The 12,965-nt window shown below is 42.8% G+C and overlaps 1 protein-coding gene across 1 annotated transcript in view; it reads left to right on the top strand.

Moving 5' to 3' along the window:
• The window catches only part of COTL1 (coactosin like F-actin binding protein 1), a 42,740-nt gene that overhangs the window by 15,993 nt on the left and 13,782 nt on the right, over positions 1-12,965 (top strand). The window contains exon 3 of the mRNA XM_038754775.1: positions 6,185-6,342. Within this exon, the coding sequence (XP_038610703.1) occupies positions 6,185-6,342 (158 nt within the window). The remainder of the gene's footprint in view (positions 1-6,184; positions 6,343-12,965) is intronic.

The following is a 12,965-nucleotide window of genomic DNA, read 5'->3' as shown; positions in this document are numbered from 1 at the left end:
ATCCCCCTGGCCTGGAATGCCCTCCCTCCCCACATCCGCCAAGCTAGCTCTCTTCCTCCCTTCAAGGCCCTACTGAGAGCTCACCTCCTCCAGGAGGCCTTCCCAGACTGAGCCCCCTCCTTCCTCTCCCCCTCCTCCCCCCTCTCCATCCCCCTGCCTTACCTCCTTCCCTTCCCCACAGCACCTGTATATATGTATATATGTTTGTACGTATTTATTACTCTATTTTACTTGTACATATCTATTCTATTTTATTTTGTTAATATGTTTTGTTTTGTTGTCTGTCTCCCCCTTCTAGACTGTGAGCCCGCTGTTGGGTAGGGACCGTCTCTATATGTTGCCAACTTGTACTTCCCAAGCGCTTAGTACAGTGCTCTGCACACAGTAAGAGCTCAATAAATACGATTGATTGATTGGTTGCTACAGCTGGGACTGGATCATCACAGACCCTGCTTTTTTAGGCCCCTAGTGTTTCCCAAAGCAACATCTGATGGCTAGAGATTTGGTTAGGGGCTAGTGCTCCCTTTGGCCACAATGGTTCCAGCCAGGTTACCACACCCAGAGGGCTTTTCCTTGAGCCTTAAGGGGTGATGGTGATCAAGTGACCAGAGAATGCCCCTCTCATCTTTTATTTTTTCCTTCCTTCCTGACTCCCATGCAGCCTGAACCTACTTCTTTTCCTCTTATCCATCGCCTGTTTGGGGCTTTTACCATCATTAGATAGGGTGGATACTTTGTGAGGGCATCTCCTGCCTCCTCTCCTGCCCTCAGCCCCCCTAGAAACCCCCCCAAACTAGCCAGATCATTTGGTCTGACGGATCTTTGTTTGACCGATTTCCTGTACCAGTGTTCCAAGTCTAAGCAAACTCTAAGGGTTGTCAAATTCAATAATGTTGAATGTTAGAAGCAGAGCACGGGCTTGGGAGTCAGAGGTCATGGGTCTAATCCCAGCTCCACCACATGTCTGCTGTGTGACCTTGGGCAAGTCACTTCACTTCTCTGTGCCTCAGTGACCTCATCTGTAAAATGAGGATGTAGACTGTGAGCCCCACGTGAGACAACGTGATCACCTTGTATCCCCCCCAAGTGCTTAGAACAGTGCTTTGTACATAGTAATCTCTTAACAAATGCCAATATTATTATTATTATTGAAACACATTTCAAACATTAAAATATTAGAGTGATTACCGAGGGAACAGACATGTGGGGTACTAGATTTATGGAGAACATCTTACAACATTGGGATATTGATTTCTGTGGCCTCCTCACTTCGGTGTCAGTAACCTTACCTTATATGCAGACCTTCAAATTGTGAAAAGTGGCTCTACATTCCATCACCTAAGACACCACATGACTTTACCACTTATCAGAAAAGTGGAGACAGCATGTGTTGTAGGTGAATGAACTTGCATATTTAGCATTAGGGTGTTGGCTGTAACTGAATGAGACTTTCCCATTCTGTTAGGAAATAGGTTTAGTATAATGAGATTTTATGAGTTCTCTTTAAATGGACTCCAGATTGCCAAATCTAGCCACTGGCTACATAATATCCATGTCCAATAACAATATTCAAAGTCTAATAATGTTCAAAGCAACTGGGTAAGAAGGGAAAACCATAAATTGCTTTCCCTCTATTTTTTTTCCCAAGAGTTCACATAACTCTTCTGACTTGAAAAATCAATCTTATCAGAAATCAAATTCATTCTCAACTATTGTTTGGAGTTATAAGCTCCTAACTTGAACTAGAAAAAATAATCACTAGCCATTGAACCCAGGCTTTTGCTGAAAGAAAGTGTGGATCTTGTTTTAAGTGCCAAACATTCTCCAAACTTCCTACTGGGACACTGTACCTCTGCTGTTCAGCAACAGCAAATTTACATATCAGTTAAAACACTTGGGAAGATTTGACCTTTCAGCTGCTGGATGAGTAACTCATACTTCTTTTGATCTCTGACATTTTGCCTTATTAAACATGTGAAGACTTCTTAATGTGATGGGTTTAAAATCAGGAAACAAAACCTGTGATCTCATCCATGTTAACCCTACCTGTAGTTGCAGAAGGTGTTCTTTTCTACCTGCCTATCGCTCCCAGATAATAATAACAATAATAATAATAATAATAATGGCATTTATTAAGCGCTTACTATGTGCAAAGCACTGTTCTAAGCGCTGGGGAGATTACAAGGTGATCAGGTTGTCCCACGGGGGGCTCACATTAATCCCCATTTTACAGATGAGGGAACTGAGGCTCAGAGAAGTTGACTTGCCCAAAGTCACACAGCTGACAATTAGTGGAGCCGGGATTCGAACCCATGACCTCTGACTCCAAAGCCTGTGCTCTTTCTACTGAGCTATGCTTATTATATGCCAATCCAGATATTGACTTTTTCTGTAAATACTTCTGTTTCCATTCCTTTTCAGTGAGAACTGAGACCTGAGCTTCCACAGCTTTGAACTCTGTTTCACATCAAGCTAGTTTTCAGCATCTTGAGTGGGTTGACAGTTTTCTTCTAAAAGGTGTAATTTTTCGAAGCCTCTTTGTGGTAGATGCAGAGCTGAGTGGACCTTCAACCCACAGTTTGTTGAAGTGAGAATTGATAGCAGTAGAGCTTCATTTTCAGGCAGGCTCCTGCTGTGTTTCTTTTTACTCTTCAAGCTAGCATTTATAGACTCAGAACTGTTGGAGTTGTGTATTCAGTGGAATTTGCAGCATCTCTGACCTTTCAGCCTAATCAGATCGTGGTCACCCTCTGGCTGCCTTTGTCTCAATAGCTAAAGCAGTGTTGCTTAGTGGAAAGAGCCCGGGCTTGCGAGTCAGAAGAAGTGGATTCTAATCTCGGCTTCGCCCCTTTTCTGCTGTGTGACCTTGAGCAAGCCACTGACCTGCTCTGGGCCTCAGTTACCTCCTCTGTAAAATGGGGGTTAAGACTGTGAGCCCCACGTGGAATGACCTGTTTACCTTGCATCTACCCCAGCGCTTAGAACAGTGTTTGGCACATGTAAGTGTTTATCAGATACATTAATAATAATAAAGCTCATTATGGGAGGTTTTGAAGATTCTTGTGGCAAGGAAAGCTAGCTCTGGATTTACCAGTTTTAGATCTCAGTGTACCAAAAAGATCTGTTTGCTTCTAACTGCAGAGGGTTGTCACTTTTTACTAAAAAAAAATCATTCGTTCCATTGTATTTATTGAGCACTTACTGGGTGCAGAGCACTGTACTAAGCAGTTGAATCAAGTTCCCATCATCAATCATTTATTCATTCATTCAATCATATTTATTGAGAGCTTACTGTGTGCAGAGCACTGTACTAAGCGCTTGTACTTACTACGCACAGAGTATTGTACTAAGCGCTTGGGAGAGTATGGTATAACAGACACATTCCCTGCCCACAACAAGCGGAGAGGGAGACAGATATTAATATAATTATAAATTAGAGACACTTAACTGTGTGCAGAGCACTGTATTAAGCTCTTTGGGAAAGCCCAGTGCAATAGAGTTGGTAGACATGATCCCTGCACATTGGAGCTTACATGGGAGGGAAACTGGGCAAGCCGTATCAGCTCCCTCCTGCCTTCCCAGAATCCTGCCAATGATTTATTTTATTTTGTTAGTATGTTTGGTTTTGTTCTCTGTCTCCCCCTTTTAGACTGTGAGCCCACTGTTGGGTAGGGACTGTCTCTATATGTTGCCAACTTGTACTTCCCAAGCGCTTAGTACAGTGCTCTGCACACAGTAAGCGCTCAATAAATATGATTGATGATGATGATGATGACCCTCAAACCCAGCCAGAGCTATTTTTAGACTCCTTTTAGACTGTGAGCCCACCGTTGGGTAGGGACTGTCTCTATAGGTTGCCAACTTGTACTTCCCAAGCGCTTAGTACAGTGCTCTGCACACAGTAAGCGCTCAATAAATATGATTGATGATGATTTTTAGTCCCTTGGTGGCACCAGAAGAGGTCAAGAGTGGGAGGAGATGCTCTGGGGATCGCTGTAAGGAAGGACCTTCTCTGGGATGCGACATAGCCCCCAAATAGTCAGGGTGACTGTGGGCTTGGAGCAACTGATCAAGCTGTACACTGTCCCACTCAAACACAACTGAGCTGCCTGGGAGTCGGAAGGACCTGGGTGCTAATCCCGGCTCTGCCACTTGACTGACTCCTGTGTGACCTTGGATGACGTCCTCTGGCCTCAGGTACTTCATCTCTGCAGTGCTCATCAGTACTTCATCAGTACTTCATCAGTAGAGTGCTCTGCACATAGTAAGCGCTCAATAAATACGATTGATTGATTGATTGATTCATCTGTAAAATAGGGCTCACCGTCTTAATCCCTATGTGGGACAGGGTCTGTGTCCAACCCGATTAACTTGTTTCTACCCCAGTGCTTAGTACAGTGCCTAGCACACAGTAAGTGCTTAAACACTAATTATTATTATTATTATTATTGCACTGAAGTCTGCTCTCTGCTCCTCAGAAGAGATCCGGATCCTTGTCGAAAGTCTTGGACTTCCCTCAGGTGAATCCATGCAGTAGCCTGGTACTCTGGATATTCCTAAAAATAAGACCCACTTCCCCACTACATTGTTGATCCAGGTTCTTTCAAAGTTACTAGCTGCTCCTTTCTGGCTATTAGTGACTTAGATCCCTTTGGACGCTGCATTAATTCTTCAGGACTCTGGTTTAACTCATCCCCCATCCTTCATCATTCGTCTTCATTTCTTAATTTTTTTTCTCATCATCAACCTAGAGTTCTTTATTTCAATCTTAGTCTATATATGTGCTTACTTCAGTGTACCGCTGTCACTCTATTTCATGAAGGACAGCAAGTCTGAGTAGTATGTTTTCATTAGCATAAAAAATACTTTCATAGTTTTATTTTTATTTCTTGCCTCTTTGTATTAGGGCTTCCAAGATACTCATTTTTTTCATGTCCCCACCCACTGCTCAGTGAGTCTAACATCAGTATAATTTGGCCTGATCAGCATGTTTTGGTCTCTCAGGGTACACATGAGTGGGAGAAAATGAAGAGTTTCTTTGAACATTGGGTGGTCCATTAGAAACCTCCCTTAGCCTTCCACACTGAAGTCACTCTGCCGCCCAGCTTGGCTCTCACTCCCGGGTCTCGTGAACTGGTTAATATGTGTGTTGAAACCACTTCACACCAACGTGTTGTAACCACTTACAAAGAACATAATGCCTTGAACTAGCTGCAGTGGCCCCTAGGTTTGGCTAGCAGTTCCAGAATGTGCCCATTCTTTTGCATTTAGAGATGTATATGTTGTCAACTTGTACTTCCCAAGTGCTTAGTACAGTGCTCTGCACACAGTAAGCGCTCAATAAATACGATTGATGATGATGCTCTTACCCTATGTTAGAGAAGCAGCATGGCTTAGTGGAGAGAGCACGGCCTTGGGAGTCAGAGGTCATGAGTTCTAATCCCTACTCTGCCACTTCATTCATTCATTCAATCGTATTTATTGAGCTCTTACTGTGTGCGGAGCACTGTACTAAGCGCTTGGGAAGTACAAGTTGGCAACATATTAGATACGGTCCCTACCCAACAACGGGCTCACAGTCTAGAAGAGTCATCTTGTCAGCTGTGTGACTTTGAGCGAGTCACTTAACTTCTCTGTGCCTCAGTTACCTTATCTGTAAAATGGGGATTAAGACTGTGAGCCCGCTGTGGGACAACCTACTCACCTTATATTTACCCCAACACTTAGAATAGTGCTCAGTACACAGTAAGCGCTTAATAAATACCATCATTATTATTACCCTGCCCCGCCCAATCTCATTACTTTTTGGTTTTCTTCCATTACCCAGATGATGGGGTTGTCTTGAAACATGTGGTGTCTTTTACACTGGCAGAGCCTTAAGATATCTTTGTTTGTTATAATGTCTCAGGTTGCCAAAAAGTTTCCATGGAGTCCTTTTGAATGTAAACTCATCGTGGTCGAGGAACATAGCTACCGACTCTGTTATATTGTACTCTCCCATATGCTTAGTAGAGTGCTCTGCGCACGGTAAGCACTCAGTAAATACAATCAATTGACTGAGGTCCTATATTTCATTAGTGGCAGCCCTGTCCCATGACAGGTCTAGAATAAATGTCTTTGGGTGTGAGTACTTTCTGGGAAGTATTTTTATTGCATTGTAATTTTTTCTTTTTATTTTCTAAAGATGATATTCGATTGTTTGGGTTTGTCCGATTTACTACCGGAGATGCCATGAGTAAAAGAGTAAAATTTGCCCTAATCACTTGGATCGGTGAGAGTGTCAGTGGACTGCAGCGAGCAAAGACCGGGACGGACAAGACTCTGGTGAAAGAAGTAGTACAGGTAATTTAATTCTTTTTGTAGCCTTCCAGGGCCCCTCTTGGGCCTGGTAATTGTGCCCCATGGAAAGCCTACTGGTTCTTCAACTAACTGTTTTCTTGTAAAGATTTATCCTTCCTTGTCTTTAAGTCCTTACTTAAAATGAGAGCACACACCTTGCAAAGGTGGGTGAGCCAGTGAACCTTTGGACTTGTGTTATCTTTGAATTTTGCTACTATTCCCAGAATAAGAAAGGCAGCTGCCTATACTTGATGTATAAATGTCCTCCCTATACCCCTGTGGCTCTTCTGTCATTACTTGCTGTTTGGTTTCACCTTCCTCTCACTCCTTCTTTGGTCTCTCTCCTTTTTTAACACTAGAAAGTTTGAGGGTTATCCATCTTGGTTTACTGTGCTTTCACTGAGGAGATAGACTCAGTCCAACAGGCTCCATTCCCAACTCCTCTTTGCTCCTGAATTTAATAGTTAACTAGTCATTAATTGTTTGCTGTTGACCATAGCTACTGTAATAAGAAAATCAAAAATCTGTGTGCCACGCACAGAAGTCTCCTAGTGACCTTAGTTAACTTCTCCGCATGGTTTGCCTGAGTGAACTATTTCAAAGTAGTTGGGAGTTTTGGCACAAAGGGCCACTGAATAAGCAGGAAAGTCAAGCTAAGAGAAACCTACCCCCCCCCCTCCTTTTTTTAATGCTGCTCCTTACAAGGTAAATTTTTCCCAACCACCCAATGCTCAACAATGGTAGGGATTAGGGAAGAACATTTTGGTATTTTTTATTTCTTTGGACCAAGCATGAGTTGACTTGCAAGACTTTTTGGTCTTTGCAGAGGAATTAAAGCAGACACTTGCATTTTGTACATCCAACACATCTCATTTGTGTAAGTTTTGTAGGATGAAGCTAATTCAGAACTTCCTCTGACTTGGTTTGGTGCAGTAGACATTGCATAATGAAAAGGTGATTCTTCCTCTGTCTTTCTAGAGAGGAAACTCTGATTCTTTGAAAGAGTCATGTAGAAAGTACATAATACTGCATGCTTATAATTTCATTTTCCCTCTGTCCCCATTTTTTTAAAGAGTATAACTTAACTGTGGGTGTCCCTCAAGGTTCAGTTCTGGGTCCCCTTCTATTCTCCATCTACACCCACTCCCTTGGAGAACTCATTTGCTACCATGGCTTCAACTACCCACTCTATGTGGATGATTCCCAAATCTACATCTCCAGCCCTGATATCTGTCTCTCTATCCCTTTCTCTCGGTGTCTCTCTCTCTCATCTCTACTTGGACGTCCTGCCTTTATCTGAAACTTAACGTGTCTAATACAGTACTCCTTATGTTCCCATCCGAACTCTGTCCTCCCCATGACTCTCCCATCACTGTAGACAGCACCACCCTGTTTCCTGTCATACGAGCCTATAACCTTGGCATTATCTGTGACTGCTTTCTCTCATTCAACCCACATATTCAATCTATCACTAAATCCTGTCATTTCCATCTTTACAAGATTGCTAAAATCCACCCTTGCTTCTCCATTCTAAGTGCTACCACATTAATCCAAGCACTTATCCTATCCCACCTTGATTACTGTATCTGCCTCCTACTGACCTCCCTGTATTCTCTCTCTCCCTATTCCTGTCCATATTAAACTCTACTGCCTGGATCATTTTTTTTTACAGAAAAATACAGCCCACGTTTCCCCACTCTTCAAGAATCGCCAGTGGTTGCCTATCCAACTCTGCATCAAACTCCTCACCATCGCCTTTAAAACAATCACCTTACCCCCTCCTACCTCACCTCCTTACTCTCCTACTACAACCCAGCACGCATACGTCGCTCTTCTAATGCCAACCTACTCACTGTACCTAAATCTTGTCTATTTCACCATCAACCTCTTGCCCACATTCTGCTTCTGTCCTGGAACGTTGTCGCTCTTCATATCCAACAGACAATCACTGTCCCCACATTGAAAGCTTTATTGAAGGTACATCTCCTCCAAGAGGCCTTCCCTGACTAAGCCTTCATTTCCTCTTTTCTCACTCCCTTCTGCTTCACCCTGACTTGCTCCCTTTACTCACTACCCCTCCAGGCCCCCCAGAATTTAGGCATATATCCATGATTTAATTTTTTTTATATGAATGTCAGTCTCCCCCTCTAGACTGTAAACTCGTTGTGGTCAGGGAATGTGTCTGTTGTCGTGTTGTACTCTCTCAAGTGCTTAGTACAGTGCTCTGCATCCAGTATGTGCTTAATAAATATGATTGATTCAATTAATCAGGTATAAAGTGATTTTACTAGTACCCAGCATATTTAGCATTTTACTGGCTTAAGAGCAGTAGCCTTACTCTGGCACATCCATGCTAGAAAGTTGAAAAAATCAGAAAGATGAAATAGTGACAGAGCCATAGGCAAATTGCAAGAGAATTAAAGCAATTGTAATTGCCCAGATTGGAGTCAAGGTAATAAAGCCTCAGAACATTCTACATGCTTAGTTCACTATTGCTGCCCACATTTGGGTCTCCCTCAAGAGAACCAAGACGAAGTATATAGAGTACGTTCAGTTAGGTCTTTAATTGCCACTCCACTGAAGGAACAATGCAAACATCTAATAATGTGCGCTTAGTGTTGAGACAAGATCATTGATTTAAGGAGAGATTTTTATCAACCGGCAGAACATCATGATGCCGCCCCTTGCAAAAACCTTTTTAATTTTTGGCCCTCTTTCTTCTCCCCCTCCCCCATCACTTCTTATGTAACCAGAGAATACTTCTCAATTTTCAGTTTGGGGAAGGGGATGGCCAGCTATTTACTCAAAGGAGATATTAAGAAAGGAATGCTCCAAACCAGTTCCCTTAACAATGGCAATGCAGCTGAGGTCATTGTGTGCCTATAATCAACCAGTTGTATCAGTAAGCCTTCCAATAAAAAAATATATGCTGGCCTGCTTTGTGCTCCAGACTCCTTTCAGTTGCGAGCAAAGCAATTGATTGGTCAGAGCACCCAAAAGCCACCTTTAAGTTCAGTAGAAACTTCACTGTGCTTATCATGATGCATATGCTCTTTATCCTCTTTGCTTTTAATGTCTCAATACAATATTTAACCATGGATTATGTGAGAATGCACTTCAGAACAGACTGCACCAAGGAAAATAAGTTTATACAAGGAGATATGGTTGAGTGAGCGACACTACCATTGTTTAATAGAAGGTGAAACACTTTGCCAACCCAACTGGCTAAAGCTAGCAAGCTAGTTAAGCTTTCTAAGTGACTCCCTGGGAGAAACAAGTACTGTATGTACTTCAGTGAACTGTGCTTCTGTTTGTTACTGCCCTCTGCAAATTAACTGGTTATTTCTGAAGCTAACTGGGGAGCACCTGTAGCTTCTTAATTGTCCCCAAGAGTAGTCTCATGGCATGAGCCGATCTGGCAGTTTGTTTTTATAGAGGATGAGATTGTCTCCCTAAAGCCATTTTGAGACACTGTCCCTAGGCTTTTCTGTTCCACTCTCCTGTCTCATCAACGGGAGCTGTGTGGGGAGGGGCAAGCTTGTTCTCCAACTCCCAAGTGTACGATGGTAGCTGATTTACCATTTTTAAAGGCAAGTTTGACCGGAATGTGACAGGCCATATGCTTCCCACTTCTCTGAAGTCAGGTCAGGCTGTCTTTAGTAGGTGGAAGCAGGGAACTGAAGGATAAAGAGTAGAGGAGGAGTACGCTATCCTTCAAGTAGGATTTCATGTCCCTATACTGGAAACGTGCCCTGGGAGATGGATTAGATGGGTGATTTCCACTCTCCCCTATCCCTGTACTCACTCGAAATTTGTCATAGTCTTGGCCTAGAAAGAATTTTCAACACCTTTCTTTCAAATTAATGGAAAAAATAGCTCTCCTGCTGACCTCCATCATTGGCCTGCTCTGTGACATTGGGCAAGTCACTTCACTGTGCCTCAATCTCCTCAATTGTAAAAGGGGACTCATTATCTGTTCTTCCTCCTCCTCCCATCCTGACTGGATTACTTCATCACCCTCCTTTCTGACCTCTCAACCTCCTGCCTCTCCCTACTTTAGTCCACTCTGCTGCCCGGATTATCTTTCTATAGAAACGTTCTGGCCAAGTCCCCCCCTCCTCAAAAATCTCCAGTGGTTGCCTATCAACCTCTGTATCAAACAAAAGCTTCTCACTATTTGCTTCAAAGCTCTCCATCACATTGCCCCTTCTTACCTCACCTCCCTTCTCTCCTTCTACATCCCAGCCCGCACACTCTGCTCCACTGATGCTAACCTTCTCACTGTGCCTTATTCTCACCTGTCCCACAGTCAACCCCTGGCCCACGTCCTACCTCTGGCCTGGAAGGCCCTCCCTCCTCAAATCCACCAAACAATCACTCTTTCCCCCTTCAAATCCCTACTGAAGGCTCACCTCCTTCAAGAGGCCTTCTCAGACTAAGCCCCCTTTCCCTCACTTCCTCCTCCCTTCCGCTTTATCTCAACTCACTCCCTTTGCTCTCCACCCCCGGTGCCCCATAACACTTAAGTATATATCTGTAATTCTATTTATTTATATTGATGCCTGCTTACTTGATGCCATACTGACAAGAGTATGGCAATATATATTTTTAACCCTGATTTCTCATGCTCACCTTGTACCTTGTTCTTTCCTTTTTTTTTTTTTTTTTGATGAATTGCACCTCGCAGGCTGAATGCAGAAACGTGTTTTCTCCTGAGCTTTTCCTAACCCTTGTAGGTGGTGGTAATAGGTGTGCAAGTGGGTCTCCTATAGGGCAGGTTAAATACCGTGTTTAGCCCTTCCAATCTTGATTCTGTTCCTTTGAGGTTGCAGTGCACACCTGCTACCTGAGGCTGGAGAACACCTGCACTTTGTAAGGGGGCTAGATGCTGGTTTACACCTTTGTGCTCTTAAATCCCATTTTTCTCAGAACCACAGCTCAATGGGTCCTTTGTGCAGTAAATTGTACTGAAAGGATCAAAACAGAATTTGTTCTACATCCATAGACTTTTCATTTAAACCATAGGGTGGATAAAAATTACTGACCTTATTCATTCAATCGTATTTATTGAGCACTTACTGTGTGCAGAGCACTAGGGAAATACAAATTGGCAACATATAGAGAACAGTCCCTATCCAACAATGGGCTCACAGTCTTTGTTTTGTTATTAAAAGAAAGAGAAATCTAAGATGCTCTAAAAGAAGCTTGTCTAAATCGAGTCTTACCGTCTTTTAAATTAAAATTTGAGGTTACCATCATGAAGTCATCACAATTTCCAATTCCATATCATTTGCTAATATATGTCCCAGCCAAGTGCTTAGTACAGTGCTCTGCACACAGAGCTTAATAAATACAGTTGATTGATCTTAGAAAAGTTCTGTATCCAGGGCACAGTACATCATTGACTGTATTAGGGACTCCATCTTAGGAGATGCCTAGAGGTTCCTTCTATAGATTTGTAGAGAAAAACACCACTCAGTGAGACTCTGGTTAGGTAAAAACCAGGCAAGGACCATAATGACACTTGGATGTCTGGAGAAATAATGTCCTTTTTAATAGCAGTGGGGGGAAATGAGATAATGGGCCTGATAACTTTTCCAGTTGCTCTATGCAGAGTCAATCCTTAACTCCCTCCAAAAATGCCAAGTTTCAAGATTTAACTAGTGGGTTCCTGGGCATGGAGTTGATCTGGGCCTGAAGGAGGAGGAGTCTGGAGATAAAAGTGAAAGGAGTTAATAGAAATTGAAAACAAACACTTAAGTGTGTAAACTTGAGTCAATCAGACGCATTTATTGAGCACTTACTGGGTGCAGAGCAATCAATGATTTTTACTGAGCGCTTACTAGGTGCAGAGCACTGTACTAAGTGCTTGGGAGAGTACAATACAGCAGAATTAGCAGCCATATTCCCTGCCCATAATGAGTTTACAGTTTGGAGAGGAAGACAGACGCTTGGGACAGTACAGTATAAAAATATAGCTTAATCCCAGTTTTGCCACGTCTCTGCTGTGTAACCTTGGGTAAGTCACTTAACTTCTCTGTGCCTCAGTTTCCTCATCTGTAAAATGGGGATTCAATCCCTGACCATGAATCCCATGTGGGGAAGGCACTGTATCCAACCTGATTGCCTTGTATCTACTCTAGCACTTAGAACAGTGTTTGACAAATACTATTATGGTTGTTGCTGTTGTTATCATTATTTGTATTATTATTATGCCATCAGAAAGTCAGTTTCAGAACATTTTACTGCAATAGCCCCAATCTGTATTATTCAGAGTTACAAACAAGAAGAGTGCATTTGTAAATGAGAACCATAATTAAATTGAAGCACCAATTAAACTGGACAAGCAGCATTGCCTAGTGGATAAAGTACAGACTTGGGAGTCCAGAAGAACCTGGGTTCTAACTCTGGCTCTGCCACTTGTCTGTGTGGCCTTGGGCAAGTCACTTAGCTTCTCTTTACCTCAGTTAGCTCATCTGTAAAATGGGGATTAACACTGTGAGCCCCCCGTGGGACAGCCTTATCACCTTGTAACCTCCCCAGCACTTAGAACAGTGCTTTGCACATAGTAAGCACTTAATAAATGCTGTCATTATTATTTTTATTATTATGTGGGACTTGGACTG

The sequence above is a fragment of the Tachyglossus aculeatus genome, chromosome 11, assembly GCF_015852505.1.
Source record: "Tachyglossus aculeatus isolate mTacAcu1 chromosome 11, mTacAcu1.pri, whole genome shotgun sequence".
Lineage (NCBI taxonomy): Eukaryota > Metazoa > Chordata > Mammalia > Monotremata > Tachyglossidae > Tachyglossus > Tachyglossus aculeatus.
The sequence above is the reverse complement of the archived record's forward strand: the minus strand, read 5'-3'. Positions and strand labels throughout refer to the sequence as shown.